Raw genomic sequence first — 23,759 nt, forward strand, 5'->3', positions numbered from 1 at the left:
ATTTTTAGACTATTGTGATAATGCCACAATCATAAAGCAGACGTGTTGTTGTGTGTGTGGACGAAGAAGCCTGTGAATAGTCTTGGTGCATGTTCTACCATCTGAACTATTTTAACTATTCACAGGCTTCTGTGAATGTGGGGTAATGTGTCACTGGTTAATGGCTTCAGTTGTTTTTTGAGTCAGAAATAATAGCCTACATGATGTTTTTAGAAGCTTTGGGGATTTGGGGTACTAGTTTTGAATTCAAATGACAGCATAACATTAAAGCTGTTACCATCAGGGTAAAATTGGTATTTAAGCCATGTTAGCTGTGAGAAACTGTTCAAAAATATCAGGGTTCGGGGAATTAAACATGTTTATTTTCCATTCACAGGTTACCGGAAAGGAAGTGCCTCATAATCCCAGCTGGTCACTGCCTGTACAAATTTATGCAGTCATACATTTCTTGCTGGTGCTGAAGACTTACCATGATTTGTTTGAAAACAAGATGGTATGTATTTGTCACATTAGACAAAATGATTGTTATTAAACTTTATTTGGAGGGTGACACTTCAGTTCCCTTCATAGAGTTCTTTACATTCCCTTTTTTAGTTGGATTTGTCAGATATATAGGATTAAATCTGGGGTAGCTTAGTCTAGACTAACTATTGATATGTTTAGGCTACTGTAATCCCTCAAAGTATGACAAGGTGGTCCAGAGTTCCTAATTTAAGACTATCTGAGTTTACATGTTTGTTTGCCAACACTGATTCATCCAGTTATCCAGTTTGTTGTGGTTGGTCCATAATGGAGCAGAGTCCTCTACTTAGCCAGCAGAAAAAGACTAGCTGTGTCTAACATCATGACAGAATGACGGATCAGCATTCCCCTTTAAAGCAACCTTGTCTATTATTTTCCACCCAACAAGCCAAAAGACCCCCTTCCTCCTCCTTCAGGAAAAAAAAGAAAGAAAAGAACGTCCCTAGCAGTTATCTTTGGAAGGATTTTTCCCCCAGGCACAGTTTTGGTTAGCCAGAAAGTGCTGTCACACCCAACCTCTTCAAACTCTAAATAAAATGCCCTGTCTCCTTCTTTTTTCTTTTTTTTTTCCCCCTGATCGCTACCTCCATGGGGCTCTGTCAGTTGTGGTCACCTCTCACACACAAGCACACACACCTCCTCTGCAGCATCGAGGGATCCCCTCCCTTTTGGCGAACGAAAAACCAGCTGGTGGTCCAGCAGTGAACACAAACGCCTTAATTGTCGAGTCAACCATTTCCCAAACCAAATAGCCTTCAGGATGCAGCAATCAGACTTGGAGGGAAAATAACAAAGTGAGCTCCTTGGCCCAACAATAAATCATGTCACTCTTATGTATTTATACCCACATGTTCGCTAGCTGCTTATTTAGCTTGACAATTGAAGACACGCTGCCGGACAATTTATGTGCTTTGTGTTAATTCGAAGTCATGAAAACATGGCTATTTCAAACAAGTGAAGCTACTCTTCAATTACATCATCATCAGGCCAGTGTGTATGCTTTACATGTACGTATTTTAAACAGTTATTATTAGAGGCAGTGAGGGAAATTGACCATCAGAACCTTTTCTCATTTAAAGTATGTTTGGGCATTTCTACCCAGCAGACCAAAAGTGAAACACACACACACATGCACAAAAACAGGTTTTGCTTTCACTCTTTTGAAGTTTTTGCAAATTACCAAAAGTACAAAAATATTCACTATTTGAGCAAAAGTACTGAGCTGCACTGCTTAATCTCTGAATTAAGGTGTTCTCAATAGCATTGCCACAGGTGTATAAAATAAAGCAATAAGTGCACTGTGTCTTTACAAGAAATGTTCTAAAGAGCTCACTGAATTAGTTTGCTAATATAATAGGATCCACTGATGCAACAAGTCAATTTTTGAGATTTCTACTCTGCTAGATATTCCACGATCAGATTGTGGTATTGTGAAGTATTTCAGAACAGCTGCAACGCAGACTGTAAAGTTGAAGAGTGCATATAAGAGTGCATGTAATAGTTACCAATGCTCTCAATAACTGACTTAATAACTAGAGACTTCCAAACCGCCAGGCATTAACATCAGCACAAAAGCTGTACGCCAGAAGCTTCATGGCATAAAGTCCCATTTGGAGCCTTTAAATGAAGGCTTTTTTTTCTTTTTTCCCACCACAGTACAGTCAGATCTGCCCCCATGCTCATGTATCTACCTTCAAAAATCTGAAATGTACTGTGGTAAGAGTGCAATCAGTTCTACAAAATATAAAATGCTGAGACTACTTTAGAAGAGAAGTTTATTCAGGTGTGTGGTCACTTTGGATGATGTAGTTTGTAGAGCTGTCTTTGTTACTTTACATTAACAGGTGTGTTATTTTCTTATCCCATTTAATGGTTTGCTGGAAACACACTCTCCTTAAAATAGTTCACTATAACAGGAATCATGTTTATCTACCTGATACCTGATTCATTATTACATGTTACTGGCACTGTTTTTTGGTTTGGTTTTTTTTCCTGTTTTATCAGTCTTCGTCAATAATGGCCTGAGTAATTAGTTAATTTGCTCATCTCAAGAGACAACATAACACAATCAGTCCTTACAGTGCTGCCACCAGATGTTAACTGTCATTTCTGACCTCTGCTGATATTGCTACAAGTTGTCAGTTGATCACTTGAAAAATTACCATGACAAAAGAAGCACAAAGTGTTTCTTTAAAAACTCTTGGAAATTAAATGTGAGTTGATGACACTTAGGGATTTATGGAGGAATTTGTCTCTAGTGTAGTGTCTCAGCTGCATGCCCCCTGGATGATAGAAAGACAAACAAACAACAACAAAAAAAGATTAGGTTACTAAATACGTCTGGTCTGCTGAGCCCCTCGGGTTATCAGACACAGAAAAGTTCACATAACCTTTGATATCAAAAGAATTCTCCTCTCATTATACCTCTTACCAAAAATAACGATATCCATAGCCCTTGAACTCCATTGCAGTGATTAATCTGCCTTAATAAACTATGAATGAAGGTCACCCTAGACTGTCAGTCCTTCATAGATGGACTGAGCCCAAATTATTTCCTTGTCTGATTCATGGAGAGCATTATTGTATCTGTGTTCCTGTAAGAGGCTCCTGGTAATATTGCGCTTATGGCAGCTTATGGGTTATGACTTGGATAAACGTATAGAAATACAGTTTTATTGCATCCTGTTGATGGGTTGATTTTTGTGTTGGCAAGCGCGAGCCCTCTGGGTATTTACAGTATGGGAGCAGTCAGTGAGATTTGGCTGTTAGACTCTGTATTGAGTGTCAGAGAAATATAAACCACAGCTGACAGCCCACAGCGTCCTCAGGAGACAATGGCTTTCCAACGGCTGCCCTTAGCCAAGGCCGTAGGTTAGAGAACACAGATTAGAGCGTACGTTACTCTTTGTGTTTATGCAAGTCCGTTTCTGTGTATGTTCCAAATAGCTTGGAAAGGTCAGTGAGAATCTGCATTGGATTTCTCCTCCAAAGTTGGTTGTTTTGGCTTCATTTAGGGGATTCAAACTACAGTCTCTTCAACTGTGGTCAAGTCCCCTGTCAAGACCCATCTGGGATGATTAGAGCGTCTATGTAAACTAGGCATGTCAGAGTAAAGTAAGAGGCAGCATATCGTGTGTGCCAGTACACTTATTCCGAAGGTCAGACATGTTTTGGTTGGCATTACAGCTCTGCGGTTTATGACTGCTCTCCCAGTAAGGTCTCCTGTGATCGTAACTTGACCGGCCATGATATTGATTTAAGGGTTTGAATCTAATGTATTTTTTCCTGACCGCATTTCTCATGGTATGCAAATGTATCTCAATCCTAGATACTGTCCCAGTTAACTATTCTGGGTATGACTGGCTACGTTCTGCTCACTCTCACGTCTCTGGGGTTCCTCATCGACCAGAGGTAAGTACAGACATTTCGTTATGGATTCATTTTCAAAGAGACTTTTAGAGGATTTAAAATTTAGACTAGACAGTTAAAAATGTCTTGGGGGAAAAAAAGGTTAGAGAAAAGCAAGACGGAGAACTATTCTGGCTTTTGTAGAGGTTCTCAAGCTTTGAGTGGCAATCATCCAAAGACTGAATTTGAAGGATTACAAAATGTGGACTGTTAAAATTAGCATTGAAGTAAAAATGCCAAGTTGATTGTACTTATCTGTTTAGACTTATTCTTCAGTTATTCTTTATTCTCTTCTGAGCTGCTAATTCCTAATAATGTATTTGCATCTTAAACTCAATGATTCTGAAAATGGCTTGCTTTTAGATAGCCCAACCTCTTTTGGGGTCCAAGAACGAGTCAAAGAAAAACTCTCAAAGAATCTCTGTGGCTGGGAGCCATAGGTCTTTGCCAGCCCAGAGTTAAAGGTCTGAACATTAGTATTAATATTACTGTGGGGTGGTCAGTAGTATGTACCCTTGTTTTCAGAAACTAAACTATGAACCTTGCATTGAATCATTTCATTTCTCTTCACTGTTACCAAATAAAACTCTGCATACTTAACTTGTGAAATTCACTAAAAGAAACAGAAACAGCATAAAGACACACTCCTACTATTCATGCTTTGTTGTGAGTGAATGTAAGATTAAATTCAGTTGACGCAAGTACCACAACACTGGAGCTGACTTCAAATCTCAAATCAAATCTCTCCTCATCAACTCTATTTGGTCAGCACAGGAAGTTGATATTAGCTCACATTAAAATACAATTATTCCATCTAAGTTATGCGTTGTTGCTTAACGTGTCCTTACATTCAGGCCATCATCGGCTGTCTTGGAGCTATTTCGCTGTGTCGTCATGATGACATTGCTGAGGTACAACTACATGAAGCCCCTCGCACCTTCACTGGCAGTGCCTACAGAGGTAAGTGCAACTGTAGTGTGCAGTTTAAAATAAGCAGCATGACTTGAGATTTTCTTTTCATTCTACTTAAATAATAAGCAAATATGTGTGCCGTATATGAAAGATGGAATTGGTGTTCATATCTGGAAAGTGAAGCCAGTGCAAAAGTACCTTAAACCTGCATTTTTAAAAATAGATGGGCTGATATTTAATATTAAAAAGAATAAATATATAAATAATAAATAGGTGCGCAGGGAAGAAAAAAGCCCTTACACTTAAACACATCCGTGAGCTCTGTCTTGAGGATTATTTAATCCATGTTGCTCGTTGCAAGTCTTGTCTTATGCAGCATGATAATGCAATTTAGCAATTCAAAGCAAGCTAGACAATAATGCAGGGTAAGATCTGTAGCCTTGTTACATTGCAATGCACTGCTTGCTATGGACAAGTGAAGTGTCCACTGATCCACCCCAGTACCCCCAAATCCCAAACTCAAGGCTTCAAACAAAAACAAACCAAATGATGATGTTGGTGATGTCAATCTTTTACAGAATTTGTGATGAACCTGGTGCCTCTTTTTACTGCAGTATAGTTCACCTGCTGGTGTACAGCATGTGAGTTGGAATATAGGACACACATATTAACAAGCATACAGTTCATGGAAAAACTCTGTTCGTTTGCTTTTTTGCCACTTTTTTTATGATTATTAGACATAACTTGTCTAGGACTGCCACGACAGACACCATAGGCAAAAGTATCGGGCCACATCTCTTAATCTCTGAATTCAAGGGATTTCATAGCACCTAGCCATGAAGTTTGCCTTTGCAAACATTTGTGAGAGAATAGGTTATTTATTCTTAACAGATGCCACCATTGCAACAAGTCAGTTTGTGAAAATTCTTTAGATATTCCATGATCAACTCTATGTGGTGTCAGGAAATGGCAGCTCAGCTTTAAAGTGGCAACCAACCTAAAGTTACAGAGTAGGCTCGCGGAGTGCTGAGGCAGACTGTGCATTAGTCGCTAATGCTTTGCTGAGTCGGTCACTGCAGCGCTCATAACCTCCTCTGGTCTTAACATTAGCACAAACTGTACACTGTAAAAAGAACCAACTTAATTGAATTGTTTCAATTGGTAACACCTAATTTAATTAAGTTCTTTGAAATGAAGTTAATACATTAGATAAATCAGTTGTGTTATCTAATGTATTAACTTCATTTCAAAGAACTTAATTAAATTAGGTGTTACCAATTGAAACAATTCAATTAAGTTGGTTCTTTTTACAGTGTATGCTGAGGGCTTCGTATTGTTTCCACAAACAAACAGCAAACTGGAACCAATTCAGCCTCAGAAAGAAAGAAACATTCAATAGTCATCGTACTGCGGCTTCAACACGCTTTATGGCTGGCTACTGCTAATGACACATACTTTTCTGTTGCTGTGGCAACCCCATCAGACCTGCTAAATTGGATTGAGTCAGTTGCACAGATGCAGTTATGTGACAATTCATAAGACAGGTGAACTATTGAGGATTTGTATATTTAATTAGCAGTTTATCTGCTCATTCCTGCTGCATCTCCCTGTTTTCCAAAGTAACACATTGCTTTATTACTAGCTGCTTTGTTAAAATGTGCTACTGTGCACCCTGATCTGTCTGTTACTGGTCTTTAGAGTCACTGCAGTTTCTGCTAAATTTATGATTACAAATACGTATTGCATACTTCAAAGGCTGTTCATTTGCTGGTTTAGCGACATCTTTCTTTAGCATTTTCTTTTAGCAGAATTGATTATTAGTGAATAATGGTCTGTCTTTATGCATTCCTTTGATGGTGTTAATACATTCTGGTAATGATGTTTGCTCTTAGTTGATATGTAAGTTGTAACTGGTTCACATTGCCCATTTGATCCACAAAACAATTTAGTTTAATTTTATCCACTGATTTTGTGATATCATCACTATCTTGAGTTGTTGTGCAACAATAATGGTGGCACTGTTGACTTAACAGCCACCTGTCTAGCTGCCATTTCCCTGTCTCAAAATGAGGTATTCGTCTAGATTACTTACAAAGGTGTTGTCACTTTCACGAGTTAAACAATCTTTGATGGAGTGTCTACATGCACTGGTCCCAGAGACCATGTTTACCCATTTTTAAGTTTGTAGTTTGGCCAACTCTTGGAAATAACATTAATTAGCCACAGTGAAGTTGTTTTTTCAGCTGCAGATATTGGCGGTTACCAGTTAAAACAAAGCATGAATTCTGATGTATTAATCGAGTGCCCAGATCAGCAAAATGCGATGGCCTTATTGCTAAAAGAAAAAAAAGTAGCACTAAAACATGATGGTAAAATGGATGTTTAAAAGCAGCACTGTTGACAGAGAACAATTTAAATTTGGCTAAAATCTTACCTTGAGTTCTCTTTTCACGTGTGTGTAGGTGTGTGTGTGTGTGTGTGTGTGTGTGAGCTTTTCATCACACGGCATGATGTTGTTCATCCGCAGTCTGATTTTGCTCATTCATCAGGAAATTGTAGCTGTTTGTACTACTATGTTTCTTTTGGCTCAACAGCTGAGGTTCAAAGATCATGGAAACAGCAGTTGACAAAACAAACTAACCTCAGGTTAGTAGCTGTTCTGGAGCTTCCAGTCATATCGCATGACCTCTTTATTTAGGTTTTTTAAATACCCCATACCCCATGGAACTTATACCTTCCAGCAGTCATTTTGATATTCACATTCTCAATGTGGTGACCTTCCGAATAATTTCCAAAAACTATTTCATATAATTTTTCAAAGTACCATAATTACATGTGGTGGAAATCCTTTATTCATTTGGCTTGATATAGTGTTTGGCCGCATGTGTAATTCCCTCCATCAAAGTATAGTTCAGCATGAAAACGAGAACCAGTTTTTGTCCAAAATACATTATATGCAACATTGAAACTGTCTAAACACAAAGTCCAACCAACAACACCTAATTAGTCTGTTATTAGGGTGTAGAATAAAGACTGGGTATACAGTGAATCATTGCATAAGCATGTTTTTCTAAGGCTACTTACTAATTGCTTTCTCTGGTGGTAGTATGTTTTCTATCTCTGTGCATGTTGAAACTAGTTTTATTTAGCATCACAGTCTGATTATATACTTGGCGCCTAATTCCAGCTTGTTAACTATGGAAAATACTGGAAATACAAGACAGAAAAAAAATATGTCTTATATGTCTTAAGATGACAGTGGTATGATTTTCACAGTACAGCACTTAGAAATCCTTACTTTATGAAATCATTGAGGAAAAATATGTGAAGCTCTGGTATTAAATGCGCATATGCCTCATGTATCGTGTTTCTTCGGTTTGTGTGTGTCTAGCCTGTTTGCCTGTAATTGTGTGTGTTGTGTGGTCTGTGTTGTGTGTGTGAAATGTGTGAGCTGGGTGCTAAGTCCAGCCTCGCAGCCCTGTGATCTATGAGTCCAGATGCGTCGCCCAATTGACCATAAAATTGGCGTGCCTTTCTGGCTCTGGCAGCTCAACTGTAAGGCGGCTGACCTCTCATTACTTGCCCTCCCTTGCAGCTTTTTTTTTTTTTGTCCTCCCGCTTTCTGCCTCCGCTCACCGCTTGCCGTCTCAGCTAGTGTGAATGAGAGCAACACTTCTGGAACCAATTAACGTCGTCTGCTGCTAACTAGCGCTGGCTGATGAGATTTGCACGTGAGATTTGCAATCGCTGCTTTTATGTCCTCTGACTGCACATCTGTGGCGCTCAGGTGTTCAAATGACAACCCGAGGCTCTCCAACCTTTTCTTTTTCTCACCATAAAATGAAATAAAACTGAGTGAATAATAATTCATCTAAAATGAAGCGCATAACCAATCACCTCGAGAGCAACGAAACGGGGTGATTTATGCTGCACATGCTGCACGGCTGTGTCACTTTGACAGGGCTGTAAGTTTTATGCAGCCGTTTCCTTAAGCAAATCATTAGGCCTCATTTCAAGTCATAGTACATCAGTTTGAGCTGAATGAATGTCTTGCTTGCAGGTGGGGCTCATTGAAAATCCTCACAATTTACTTGAAATGGTTCCTGACATGTTTGTGCCCTTTGTTCAGAACTACAGCAAAGGGGAATATGGTTGAACCACCCCCAGACTTTAAGGTACTTCAGTGATATATGGATCTGACGCGTGAGGCGAACGGCGGGCTCTTTGTTACAGAGGGAGGGCTTGTTTTGAAGTCGAGCCAGTCAATTAACAGTCACTCGAAATGTAAAAGGGGTAAATTCACATTTAATTGTCTTCAGACTCACTGTACATTTGAGAGAGGGGGAGGGGGAAGTACAACAAAAAAACTACAAAAACTAGGTCGGTTTGTGGTCCTTCAAAACCAGTGGTGTGATATACTGCACCCTTAAAGCTCACAGTGGTATTTATAGTGGCTCTGGAGATTTCCCTTGTAAAGCTGCAGGCTTGACCTGTAAACCAGGGCTGCCTCTTGCTCCCAGCCGCCCACTCGCCCGCCCAAACCCACGTCTGTGCGGCTCACATGACGGCCTCACTGCTTCAGAGGAGACTAAGCTGGTAACCAGGGCTGATGGAAGCTTTAGCTCTCTGTGCATGTAATATTTATTTGTATTTGTGTGTGCTGTTAGCTTTAATTTGCTTTAATTTATGTCATTTAAATAGAATTTTAATTACATATACATACCAGGAAATATTGCAGCTTATAAATATAATCTTTGTCTTTCTGGTGCACAAACTATAGAAGAATAGAAGTTTAAATTACAGTCAACATTTAAGCACTTTATTGTGCGCAACATACTGAGTTTAAGAAATCATTTATACTTTAATGTCAGCTTGGAGAGCTTATCAGATTTACATGCATGATAGACAATTTTAAAACATCTAAATAAACAAAGCCTGTTGTGCTGTGGCTGCACAGTTTAATCATTTAGGTTTGAAATGAGTGACATTTATTTAAGAAGGCTATGAATAACTGTACACTGGCCACAAACAGCCTTATGTGCCAGCGTATTTGTGCTCACAGCACACTTCTGGGTTTTCTGGTCACACCAACACAACCTTTGCTAACCAGCACTACAAACCAGATTTTGCTTCCTATTATTTCCCATTCTCCACACTAAAACATAAGCTAAATAGTCTCTGTTTTGATGCAGTGGGCAAGTTTGGGCGTGCATGGGGATGTGCGAGTTGAAGAGGTCAAAATGAGACTTTCTCAGGGTGAAATAAAAATAGCCGCAGTGCAGGGGTGCACAAGGAGACGGGTCAAGTTAAAATGTTCTTTTTCTTTTTTAAGCTTTTGTTTGGGCGGACTCCTTTTTTTTTTTTTTTTTTTTTTTTTTATCACACCTCGTAAAGGCAGCAAACTGTGGCGTTTGGAGAATATGTAATTTATGCTTAAAAATTGATTTAAATGATCACTTCCTTAAATCAGTAATTTTATCATCTAAATAACTAAACATTTAATCGATTTAACCACAACATTGTGCACTTGAGGATGTCATCACCTAAAAGCTATATTTTTGCCTATGTTTGACCTCAAACATTTTATTTTATTCATTTACCCTTTGCGTCTACTATATTTCTGTGTTTGGAGTGTGGCTGGGTGGGTGGGGCATTTGCACAGTGATGTAACACATGGTTTTATGCTGTGTGGGCCTCTGGTTTTGCCTGAAGGCACAAGAAAACAGGCCACAGAGCAGATCATAGACACTCTATATCCCAGAGTAATTATGCAACTATTCTCTCAAAGACCACTAACAGCAATTTAAGAGGAGAGCTCATAAAAATTCACCTGCCAGGCTCAAACCAGTTTTTTGGTTTTAGTAAAAAATAAAAAAAAACAACAACTTTGTTTACAATTCGTTTTTTTCCCCCTCCATTATTCTAGATGGCTGCAGATGGATGTAAAAATTTAAAAAGGCATCCAACTAAAATAATAATAAAAAAAAAGCCAGGGATGCTTTTATTATGGTCTGCTTTTCTTTTCTTTTACAGTGACTGAAATGTTTCCTTGTAATAAAAGAATTTAAGTAGTTTATTAGCTCATGCGGGTTTGACTCTTTAAGGAAAAATAAATCTGTGTAATCCCTTTGATTCCAAAACGTATACATGTAAAAAATGTTTTTAAACCGTTTAGGATTTTCACTCTCCGTTCTCCTGCTGATACCACTTACCAATCTCTCAGATCCTTTTTCAGTGAGACTAAACGGGAAGATGAAGTGCTCCACAGCTAAATGAAGAGGTCACAACAATATTATTAAGTTCATGTCAAACACAAAGGCTTCGCCTCAACACACATTGGCTTTATCTTCAACAAATCACCATACTTGTCTTTAAAAATTACAGCTCACACCCCGGCTTTCCCACCATCCCAGCCATGAGTGAGCAGATAAGGCAGTAGGCGGTGAGAGGTCGCTGTTATCTGTGTGTCGTTTCCACTGGACAAAACTCAGGTGCGAGGGGTTAGCGGTCTCTTCTTTTGAAGCAGGAATGTGTGGTGGCAAGAGGCAGTGCTGAGGTTAACAGGCTTGTTTGGGGCTGTGGAAACTCGGCGAGCATGACATCATCCGAGAGCTCACAGGAATGGAAAAGGAAAGGAAATCTCCTCCCAGGGAGAAAATGGAGGGATTTGAAAGAGAAATGCTGGGTAGGACTGTTCCGTTGGAGTAAACAGCGGGGTGGTCGAGCATACACAGTGTGAAATATTATCACTCAATGTGCAGGGGATCGTGCCCGTCAAAGAGTAACCACTTGGTTTATGTTGTCAAACCACTTGCCAGGTAAAGTTATGGAAATCTAACAGAAAGTGGACCTTTGGGAGATTTCTAGGAATATTTAGTTTGGCTTTTGCGGTATCAGGTTTTCTGGTCTACAGTGGCTTTTTTTAAAATTTGTATTCCTATTTGTGCTTTAATTCATGGGTCATTCAGTTTGTGATATAGCTTCCGAGCCAGCGTGTGAACCTGATTGAACCTGACAAAAGCTCTTCTGATGTGTGCACGTGGTTTCTCCCTATTCTAAAAGGCACCGAAAGCTGATTTCAGAGAACTTGAATGCCGGTTTCCAAAGAAGTCTGCTCGCAAATTCAAAACATTACAAATTATAAAAGGTTTAAAGTTCAAAATAAATTGAAGTTTTATACTGTAAAATGTTTCGATAGTGCTGAATGAAGGCTTAGCATATTAATTTAGCTATCTTTATCACAGTGCAAGCTTTCATCACTCAGGACTCAGTTTATTAATCTCTCTTTCGAGGCTACGTTCATTGGATTACTGGCTAAAAATCACACGTCTGATTTTGTAGTAAAATTCTTTGTGGTGTATTTTTTTTCCTTAGTAGTTCAAGCTACAGCTTTTTGCCTGAAGTGAGCTGGAAAATGTCTCCTTCTGCCAGGATTTGTGAGCAGTGGGGGGGTTTCAAGTTTGGAAAGTCTTCAAATCTGAGGCTGTAAAAGTTTGAGTGGCTGCTATCAGAGAAGTGACCACAATAAGCACATTCTCTGCTGTCCGGTCACAAAACAAACTGCATGAACTATGGCTCAATCAATATTTTCTACCCTGACAATTAAAAAGGTGTTTTAAAAAACACAAAAGTCTGTTTGACAACAGCATTTTTCTTCTTGGAACTTCATGTGGAACTTTCAGACTTTGTTTGAGTCCTTATCTACCACTTAAGCCAAATCTCCAATCCACATTTTAACACCCGCCACATGTTTCTCATGCTGGGGTCCGAACATTCAAGCATGCACCTGCACTTTTACAATCATATAATTGACGTGGACCTGGTTTTGGCCACTCAAAATGTGACACATTGCACTACACAGACATGCTGACTGTGTGCAGCAGCTTGTTGATAATGTGGTTTATAGTAACCACAACCCTATGGCGTACTCTTTCTTATCTACAGTACTGTGCAAAAAATCTTGTTCCTTTCAATGAGCCAGACTTTAATGATGATGATGATGATGATGATGATAATGATGATGATAATAATAATAATAATAATAATAATAATAATAATAATAATAATAATAATATTAATATATTTTGTGACGGTCTTTCAACTTTTCTTTGGATACTAGCTGCTCTCTAACTCCAGTCAGCTCCTTGTACCCGATCATTTTCAGGGGATTTTTTTTTTAATTTTTCATTCAAACATAAAAAGGCACCTAACTCAATCAAATTTCAAATTTTATCTTAAGGCTGTTGCTACATCACATTTGCCAAAGATAACAGTTGGGCAGTCATAAAATAGCATTTTTGCAACAGCGTGATGATTCCCAAAGAGCTATTTAGATGAAAACTTGGCATGCCGTTACGTGATGTGCAGCGTGTCCTTTAAGAACATGAGGAAACTGGGCAAATGGAGGAGAAAGACAGTGACGTGTCTTAAAAAATGTACAGCACATAAACGGTATCGGAAAGTCATGTCCTTAAGAAATTCGGCAGTTCGGGTGTACAGAAAAGACCTAATACAGGACCTGAAGTCTATCTACTGCTTTGCCAAAGTCTCAGCAGTAGCCATAACAGGGCCACTTATCATTCTTAGATAGTTTTTGTTGGACAAATCCTTCCCTGTAAATATGAAGGTCTTGAAGCTCTGAGACAGTGACTTACTTGCAAAGGTGACCAAACTCACTAATACTTTCCTAAAATGATCGACTTCTTCCTCTGCAGAAGCTAAAGCTTAATTTTTGCTTATGAAAACCAAATAATCATCTTTGCACGAACGTGTCTTACTGGCTCATGGTAGATGTGTCTCCTTTCATATTGCTGCCAACTTCCTTAATGTTATCTTTGCTGCTGATTTACGTGTTCTTTTGAAGAGGTCTGATTTTCGTTTCAGATTGCCATAGTTAAATAAACTTAAACTGGGCTGTAGATATTTGTAGAGAAGTTTTGCTGCTGTACCAGTGGTTTGGCTCAGGCTTGTAGAGATGCACTTGGCACCAAACTCCACAGTAGGAATGTACAACAGAGACTGTTTTAATTTTTATAAATGTCAGTGGGTGGATTAAAGAAATCAGGGTAAAGATACACGTCTTAGAGGCCCTTGGAGGCTCATTCATGTGTACTTCTTCTTAGAGGAATGTATTGAGCTAATCCACAGTGGACCCAAACATCTTCTCTCGGCTTCATAAAAATACAAACGGGGGCTTCATTTTGCAACAGCATAACCTCCTGTCTGCTCCATACACTGTTTTTGCTTTCATTTCCTTTTCTGGAGTTTTGCCAAATAGCTCGCCTTCTGCTTTCCTGCTGGCTAGTGTGCTCTTTAGCAATTAACCAGCCAATCTGGCCACCCAGGGAACCACGGTTAATACTGAGGTGATGACTTCTTCTCTTATTGAGGCTGAAGTGGTGCCAGGCTGCTGGACTCTGAAGTGTGCTGAAGAGATATGAAAGCTGGTGTCCTCTGGGCTTTCTCGTATGGTTTCAATGAGGCATAGTGGTCTGGATGAGTTGTAGCTGACCTTACATGTGACCTTCGAAGAGACACATGGTAGATGACTGCAGCTTACCAGATGTGTAAAGTAAAACTTCTAAACAACTGTATCACTCTAAACTAGCATATCATCAGGCCACTTTGTGTTTTGCTACACTTCGCCATGCGGCCACTACTGTTTCACATGTGTTTTGTCTGGCTGTGTTGTGTGTGCGTGGGAGTGTAACGGCGATATTTCTCATGGCAGCGCTACAGAGTAGGCACTACACTCATTCTCTGGTGGGACGTTAAACTGCTCGGCGTATCCTTCCTGAGTCTGCTCAAACAACCAGCACAGAGACTGTATATCTGCTCATAATGAACAGACAGGAAGTCGTGTGTGTGTGTGTGTCTCTCTCTCTCTCTCTCTCCCTACACACATGTTTTGTGTATATGTGCAGGTGTACTTGTGTGGGACTGTGCACAAAAAGCTACCTATGCTCATGTGTCCATACTTCTGTAGATGAAAATGGTGATTAGTTAGTTAGTGTAAATTTCAAACTTCAACTATTATTTACCGCAATTATGTACAGAGTAAATGCCCTACTACAACTGTAAAATTATGTTAAAGCTGTAATGGAAAGTGTGTAAATATTAATAGAAAAAAGATTTGCTGTTAAAAGAAATGGATAATTTAAAAAAAATGAGATAACACAGAGATGACAAAATGCAAAAACACTGGAACTAAGTGGATGATCTTAAAAAAGAGGATATGAAAGAGTAAACTGGGGGGGGGGATTATAAAGACGTCAATGTTTGGCAATTTAATTAGTTTTATTACTCGTATATTTGGTAACGGTACATATGAACTGTATACAAAACCTGTGGGCTAAGTGAACCCATGTGAGAGCAACTTTAAACATTTTTCCTAGTCCCAGAATAGTCCCACCAGAATTTTTTTAATGGTTAAAGGTCACTGTTAATTTGTATCATTCCACACGATGTGATCAAGTGACTATTTCCCCTTGATAAAAGTTTATATAAGACAGGCTAAAATCTATAATATTGTGCATGTGTATATTGTATATACATGTATTTAAAAATAAAATGCAGTACATAAATTTGCGCAATTTATAAAATCTTTCTTGCCAAAACCCCCGAAATGTAATTTCTCCCATGTTTTTGTTTGAAGTAAAGAATGCAGAAATTCGTGTAACAATATTCAGACTCTTCAAGATGCTTTTTCTGATCTTAGTGGGTGTTCATGTCAATCTGAAACTCATGTTAATAATTTTTAACACTGCATGAACCCCCAGTAATTAACACCTCACCAGAGTACTAATCAGACACCTGTGTCTGCATTTCTATTTATTAACAAATGCTATCAAATGTGGCGTAGTTGCGTTAGAGCGCTGGTACGTGGCAAGCAGCACAGAGTTGCTATATAAACTTAAAATTAGCCAAATTGTTATAACAAATCAAAAGAATGCAAACTGTAATTTCATTTCTCTCAAGTCTTTAGAAATGTGGTGTTTGGATTATTAACAAGAATTTTATATAGTTTATTTTCACCAGTTCAGCAATGTCCTGATGTAGCACGCTACACCCACACAGGCAGTTTCAAACAAAAAGCTCCGAATAATTTTCCGATGCAGTTCAGTCCAGGTCTGGTGGACTGTAGGCAGCCATATGGAGAGGGAGCTCTGGAAACATCCCATTACAGGTCATATATCACACGTCTGACAGCAGCCATTCTGCCTTGTTTTCATTTCAATCACGAGTGCAGCTGCATTGGAGAACAGCAAGAGTCCGCCATGTTAACCCACTGAAGGCTGGAAGGTTGTTACTGTTATTGTTAGAGGACACTAAGGCGCACCCTGGAGTGTCTAATGTCTCCTTCGTGCTTAATATCCATCAACGGCACCCAAAATGACCCAGCTCAATATGGTGTTGGATGAGTGTGGTTCTCAAGGCCAATACATGTGTGGGAACTGGTCACATTGAAGCGAAATTTCACTGAGAGTAAAACACTAAAATGTTATCCAGGTAGAGATAATTGTTTACTTACAGTAAAGTTGGTTAATCGTGATTAAATGTAGCTTGAAAGAGACACACAATAGGTGTTACATGGCTTTAGATGTCAACTAATCTATATGTTTATGCAGACTTGAAATTTATACAAAGGGCCGCCATGCTTCATTTCATCCCTATTTTAGTTTTGTAGTTTGTGAATTTTTAAGCTATTGCCAAAAACAAGTTGGCTATAGCATAGCCAAGTGAAGAAAACTGTTTTTCAATGAATGCAGTTACATTTCAGGGAGATGCATTTTTATTATTTATCTGATCTCATTGATAATTTAGGTAAACAAAAACATGACATGACAAATGTCTGTTTTGTAACACGGTGCAGTTTATACAAATCAGAAACTACAGCTGAGCATCCTTATTAAGAATATTTAAACATTACCACTATAGTACATAACATATTCGACTATGATAGAGTAATACTAGACTATTTTTTGGTATCTAATAAACTGGCATCTTGAAGTAACTGAGCTGCTTTTGAGCAAAACATGTGGTGTACATCAATTTCTTAGTGGAGCTGGGAGCGTGACTACTTTCTAACCAGACTGGTATTGAAATGGAATAAGCAAAGGTAAACAAAGAAACAAGAAAAAACCTACAGAACCACATGTTAGTGGCTCCTTGAATCACTACCCTTAACTAAGTGCTTTCTGCCCCAAACTGAGTGAGTGTGAGTCGATCTGCTGAGATGTCTACTTTGGGAGTCAGTGGTGTCTGGCCGTAGTGCTTATTTGTAGATGATCAAACCTGCTTCCTTCCACTATGTAATCTGTCCCACATGGATTTCCTACAGACTCCATATACATGTAGCATAGTGACTCAAACGGAGAGATGGGAACAGGGAAAAATTGGTGCCCTCAACATGCGGCTTTGATAGAAACCTCCGTCATGTTTCGGTCCTTAGTTTGAGTGAAATGTGATTTGCGAGGTTCTGCCAATTCTGCATACTGCTCTCGATCTCAATCCATCTTAGACAAACACAATGCAGCTTTACTGATTTGTAATCTTCCATCTGTTTTTCCTTCTGGGAGTTGTTGAAACTATTGAAATACCTCTACCCAATATTTTGCAGAGGCAGATCACTGATTTAAAATTTGGGTGCATTTCTTGTTTCTACATGATTCTCAAGCCTTATCAAAAACACACTGAACCTAACTGAAAACATCTCACTTAGTAATAGTTTGTCTATAGCATGTTTTTGTCTTTTACTTAAATAAATGTAGCAGTAAATTTAGTTGTTGTTGTTGTTTTGGTTTTTTTTTTTGCTGAAGTGTTGTTATCAGAAAGTGTTTTCTTACAACTTACCAAAATGTGTGTTGTGTTCCTGATTTGCTAAGCTTACCAGACAGCTGATCAGTGTTTGTGTATCCGAGGAGCACTACGCTGATCAAAATGCTCACATTAAAAATAAGTCTCTGCAGTTTCAAGGAGGTTTTCCTACCCTCTGACTTACATTCAGATATTTTTATCAGTTACTCGATTTTATGAAGATAGATATTATAATTAACAGTAACACTTCATTATTATTATTTTTTTGATTCAGTGACCAATTATTTCTCTTTATTACATTTTAATGAACTAAATAGAACTAATATTACCATTGCGTTATAAAAAGTTAGTTTTAGGTTCTTAAAAAAAAATGATAATACCCTTCTTTACAAATGTTCTCCAGAGTAAATCATTCAATTCAAAGTTGTTTGTATGAATGTATGTATGTTTTTATTTCAGTAGTACTACTCATAAATGTATCAGCAGCATTTTAATGTTAGATGGCAAAGCTATAGGTATTTTTATCTACTTTATATACTGTTAGATGGTTTAATCTGTTTGTGTCAAAACACGTTTTGTAGAAAATCCTGGGTGGTGTAGCTGCCAATTATATGTAGTGTGGAAAAAGTTTAAAAAATGAATGTGACTTTGGTTTGAATCTATCATCACACTCCAAGTCCCTTCTTTGCTTTTGTTTCATCCAGTGGTTCATAGAGCAGGAAGCAGGGAGGCTGTTCTCAGAGCAGGTAGTGAGAGGTGGAAAAGCAGAGAGAGGTCTGTGCTGTACGTCCTCTCTCTGTCTCTGAGGATAACAGCTGTCGTGTCCAGGAGGAAATTGGGCTTTTTTTTTTCCTATTGGCCTTTTTTGCCTATGATGGACAACGGTCTGCTTTTGGCTTGAGTTGCAATGTAGGATGCAGTTTATGAGCCAGAACCCAGTGAGGAGTGGAGGCAAGGGCTGTTTTGGGCAAAGCCCCCCTCGTTCTCTCTGAATAGCAAGGTTCCCTATGGCTGTGACCCTTGTGACCCTGTTGCGAGAGCATCGGGGGAGAAGCCCTGCTTCTTAACCTCTAAGCCTACTTTCTGCATCATCCTGAGACTGGCTGCATCTGAGGTGTCTGTTTTCTTTCAGTTGCAGCATTGCTTTAACAGTTTAACATCATGTTGTAATAGAAATGTTAGTTTTTTAATCTATTTTTTTAACTCTTGTGACAGCACAAAATTTTATAGGCTACACCTAAGCTTTGTAAATTAAAAAGCATGTATACGTACAAAAGTAAGCAAATATACAGCTTATAGTACTTTCAGTGCTCAAATAGTTGTAAGTGGAGGAGACTTTTTTTGTAGCTCATAAACCAAATGAAGAAAACATTTACATAACATACAACATACTCTCTGTATATTGTCAAGCACCTATAAAATTGTATTACTGCTATATTACAAATAAATTAGTTTTCATTCCAAGACCATCATGCCCTATAAACTCAATCCATCCACTAGCGATAACCACATCTTGATCCCAGTCACGTAAAATGTTGCTGTTCTTTGAGGCACAAGAGTTCTGTTGGGGACAATTGTTAATCAAATTTGAATGCGAAAGTTATCAAATGTAAACATTTTCTTAGTCTTACATGATATTAATCACAACAATGGAGCTGTTTTGCAATAAGCTTTGCAGTCTTGTGGCCTGAAAGTGCAACCATATCAATAATTCACAATTTTAAAAAATTCATCACTGACATAATCTCCCTAAATCATTTGTTATGTCCATTTATGTAAATAGAAAGTCAGACTGTGAGCTCAGGAAGTTTTACAGAGTTGTTTTCTGGTCAAAGTTTGAACAGATTTCACTGTGATTTTGATAGCACAGCGCTGCAGTTGCAAGTTTTTAGTTTTTTTGTTTGTTTTTTAATTTTATCTCCCAGTAATGTTGATGGTAATGGTAATCTTAACACAAGTCTTAACAAACTGCGGTAGTTGTCATTCTGAATGAAATGGATCAACTCGAGTCTTCTGATCCTAACCACCTCTGTCAAACTTGTCCAGGCCTTTGTCTCCCTCTCTCTGCTGTACTGGGCTCTGCACAGCATCGTCTCTCAGCTGCTCGGCATCAAGAAGAAGGCTAACTGATCCAGCCCAAGATGACACAAAGTGATGGATGGAAAACCTTTGGCATTGTCATTGCTGAAATAATTTCCATATTATCATGATTTTAATGATTTTAAAGACTGTGCATGACTTTATGTAGAACTGATATCTATATGTTCAAGATAAAACAATGAGTACAAACAAGTAACTTCAAGGTTCATCTTAAAGGTTTGTGTCATGTTAAACAGTCACAACCCAAGGCAAGGTGCTCTCCATATGTTTTTGTTCTCCAAAACGACTCGTTCTGTTTAATGAAGTCATATTTTTTGCGTTTGCTTAAAATGTGTTCAAGTGGTGCTGCAGTAACTAACTCGCTTAACTTCAAATTAGTCACATTTATTTTCTGTTGTTTCACATCAGTTACTATGCAACTATATATACTTTTTTTTTAAACAAATGTTCTCATTGATGAATGTTAATCTTGCATCTGAGTTTCAATTTTTTGCACAACATTGCACAGTGTTTTTTTCTTTGCTCAATTAAATAAAGCATTGTAATTTTTTGCCTTATGTAAGACTCCTTTAATGTCTTAAAAATTCTAGAGGGTGTGCAGCTTGTCAGATTCAACTTAGTTTTGGAACATCAGATTAGTCATGTGAATTCTTCTTCCCAACCTCCAGATCTTGTGTGGGAGTGGCAAACAGTCCACAGCAGATGGTGCTGTCATCGCTCATAGTTGACACCTGCTCAGCGTTTTAACATTAAGGCATTTATCAAAAGCTTGAGGTTGAGTAAAGGTAAACAAGCCTGATCAAAGAAAGCAACCACCTTATCGGAGTGCTTGTTTGATTTACAAGACAAAAAACCCCCCATCAGTACAACATTTTCAGCATGCAAATTCAATTTTTCTTTCATCTGGCTGCTGCTTAAGCTCCATAAGTCACCTTAAAGCCAGAGTCATGAAAGTATCTGGTGATCCAAATGAAAAGTGTGTATTTAAATTAATGTTGACTGAAAGCTGAAGGAGCAAAAGCTAATATATGACTGACAGTCATAATATATTCATGACCATGATTAACGGGTCTGTAGATAGTGGTGTTGTGTTTGCGTTTGTAACACACACATCAGGCATAAAGTTATGACCATTATGATAGAAGTGTGTGACGCAGATTATCTCCATCACCTGTTAGTGGGTGGGATATAGGGAGCACGTGAACGTTTTATCCTCAAAGTTGATGTTAGAAAAAGGAAAAAGTGTAAGTGTATGAGAGTCTGACAAGAGCCATATAGTGATGGTTAGATGAGTGGACAGAGCTACCCCAAAATGGCAGCTCTTGTGAGGTGTTCCTGGTCTGCAGTGGTCAGTATCTATCAAGGGGACCAAGGTAGAAAAAGTGGTAAACCAGCAATGGGTCTTGAGCAGCAAAGGCTGGCCCATGTGGTGTGATCTTACAGACAAGCTACTGTAGCTCTAATTGCTGAAAAATTAGGGGGGCTTCCATGGTTCTTGTTTCTCTAGCAGATCTCACAGATGCTCGATTAGATTAAGAGCTGAGACACAGAGCAGGGAAGGGCGACAGGTAAGTGAAGAGAGCGATGCTGGAATATCGCGAGAGACAGTGAAATCTCCGCATCATTGAACATGGCACCCCACTGAAAACATTTTAGCTACTAATGTTTTTTTTCTGCAAGATTATTCGTTGAAGGCTTTTAAGGCAACAACAGGAATTATACTTGCATTCCAACCAACTTCATCACTCTGGAGGACCCTAAAGAAGACTTGGACAGTATTTTGAGTGTGTTGTTTTGGGGAAACCATGTAACAAGGTAACTGTATTCGAAACAAAGCCAGCTTCATCACACAACAGCAACGTAGTGGACATTTTGCTATCCAGAAAAAAGAAAAACCTTTCCAGCTTTGACGCACGCCTGGCCATCCTCAAAATCCTCCATAAAGATTTTCAGGCACTGCCCGAGTCCATGGCATTCAGCCTGCAGCAGGTGGAAACATTCAGGTCTGTGAAATCCCTCACTGAGGGAACGGCCCGGATCTCAGAAGAAATAATTTTTTTAAATCTAAGAAACTGTCATCAAGCACCACATGTAGGACAACTTGGTGTTTTCATGAGTACCAGAGAAGGCAGAAGAGGACCCCAAAACAACAGCGAGTCATTTCATCCAGACTCACCTCAAACTTCGGAGTATGTAGTTAAAAACATCAGCTTCCATCGTGTCCATTGTTTGGGAGGTTGACAAGCTGATGCACGCAGACACAGACCGATTGTGGCTAAATTTGAACACTTCAAACAAAAAGAGCTGGTGAAGAACTGTGGCTGGGAGCTGGGAGGAACGGACTTCAGTGTCAACGACTGGTTTCCCAAAGAGATCCTAGTGCAACGCAAGGTCCTGTTCCCAATCCAAGAGAAGTTTATTCAAGGAAGCTCCCGACTTGTCATCACTAACATCGCGCCATGGCTGTGCCGAGTCAGGCGAAAAAATAATGCAGATTTTGATGTTATTTTTCTTATTGTTTTTTTTTTCTTTAAGTCACTCAAAATGGTTCTTGGGTGGCTGCACCACCTTCCCCTTGTCACCTTTCACATCTCTTCTCGTCTTCTTCTGTACTCAGCATAATTTATGCTATGTCTTCAGTGCTACAATTTACCACATAAACATCCAGAAGTCATACAACCATACCAAAAACACACATCAATATACACAACAGACATACACAACCATATACACACCAACATACGGCCATACAAGATAGACAGACACACACCTCTTTAGTAAACATTCAATAGTCTAAACATGACCATAGTGAGGTTTGTCACTTGGAATCTACAGTATCTCACAAAAATGACTACACCCCTCCCATCTTTTCATGGGGCAACATTAAAGATTTGGCACTTTGATACAATGTAAAGCAGTCAGTGTACAGCTTGTATAACAGTGTAAATTTACTGTCTCCTCAAAATAACTCAACATACAGCCATCAATGTCTAAACCACTGGCAACCAAAGTGAGTGCACCCCTAAGTGAAAATGTCCAAACTGTGCCCAAAGTGTCAATATTTTGTGCAGCAACCATTATTTTTCAACACTGCCTCAACTCTGTTGGGCATGGAGTTCACTAGAGCTTCACAGGGTTGCCACTGGAATCCTCTTCCACTCCTCCATGATGACATCATGGAGCTGGTGGATGTTAGAGACCTTGCGCTCCTACACCTTCCATTTGAGGGTGCCTCACAGATGGTCAATAGGGTTTTAAGTCTGGAGACATGCTTGGCCAGTCAAGTACCTTTACCCTCAGTTCATTAAAGCATTGGTCTTTTTGGAGGTGTGTTTGGGGTTGTTATCGTGTTGGAATACTGTCCTGTGGCCCAGTTTCTGAAGAGACGGGATCATGCTCTCCTTGAGTGTGTCTCATATGCCATATTATGTCTTGATGCATGCTCAATCATCCAGGTAAGTAAATCCCAAAAAGTTGATTCTGTTCATGTGCATGTAGGATTTTCAATGGAAGAAACGTTTAACCACTCATCCAAGTGACTTCTTCAGTCCCAGCGGACTGCAGGTTTCTCCAACCTTATAAACAGTACATTTGCACAACTGAAACCAGCCCACTGCATGAACAATGGGCTGTGAGTTCAGGTCCTTGATCACTCATATGCAAACTGTCATGACCATTGATCAACACACGCCAATTAGTTAAACTGCAGGAATGTCTTAAAGACATAAAGACCCGGATGGCCGCAAACTTTCTGCTTCTTAATTCAGATAAAACTGAGGTTATTGTACTTGGTCCTGAAAATTTTAGAAATATGGTATCTAACCAGATTCTTACTCTGGATGGCATTACCTTGGCCTCCAGTAACACTGTGAGGAACCTTGGAGTCATTTTTTACCAAGACATGTCCTTCAATGCACATATGTAAGACTGCTTTCTTCCATTTGCACAACATCTCTAAAATTAGAAATATCCTGTCTCAGAGTGATGCTGAAAAACTAGTT

General features: G+C 39.0%; 1 protein-coding gene across 1 annotated transcript in view; it reads left to right on the forward strand.

The window, feature by feature from the left end:
• agmo (alkylglycerol monooxygenase) overlaps positions 1–20,245 on the forward strand; it is a 51,087-nt gene extending 30,842 nt beyond the window's left edge. The window contains exons 10-13 of the mRNA XM_063487470.1: positions 377–493; positions 3,851–3,933; positions 4,785–4,890; positions 19,705–20,245. Coding sequence (XP_063343540.1) covers positions 377–493; positions 3,851–3,933; positions 4,785–4,890; positions 19,705–19,788 — 390 coding nt within the window. The 3' untranslated portion in view covers positions 19,789–20,245. The remainder of the gene's footprint in view (positions 1–376; positions 494–3,850; positions 3,934–4,784; positions 4,891–19,704) is intronic.
• Positions 20,246–23,759: the final 3,514 nt, after the last annotated feature.

Source organism: Pelmatolapia mariae, linkage group LG10_11 (genome assembly GCF_036321145.2).
Source record: "Pelmatolapia mariae isolate MD_Pm_ZW linkage group LG10_11, Pm_UMD_F_2, whole genome shotgun sequence".
In the NCBI taxonomy this organism is placed as follows: domain Eukaryota; kingdom Metazoa; phylum Chordata; class Actinopteri; order Cichliformes; family Cichlidae; genus Pelmatolapia; species Pelmatolapia mariae.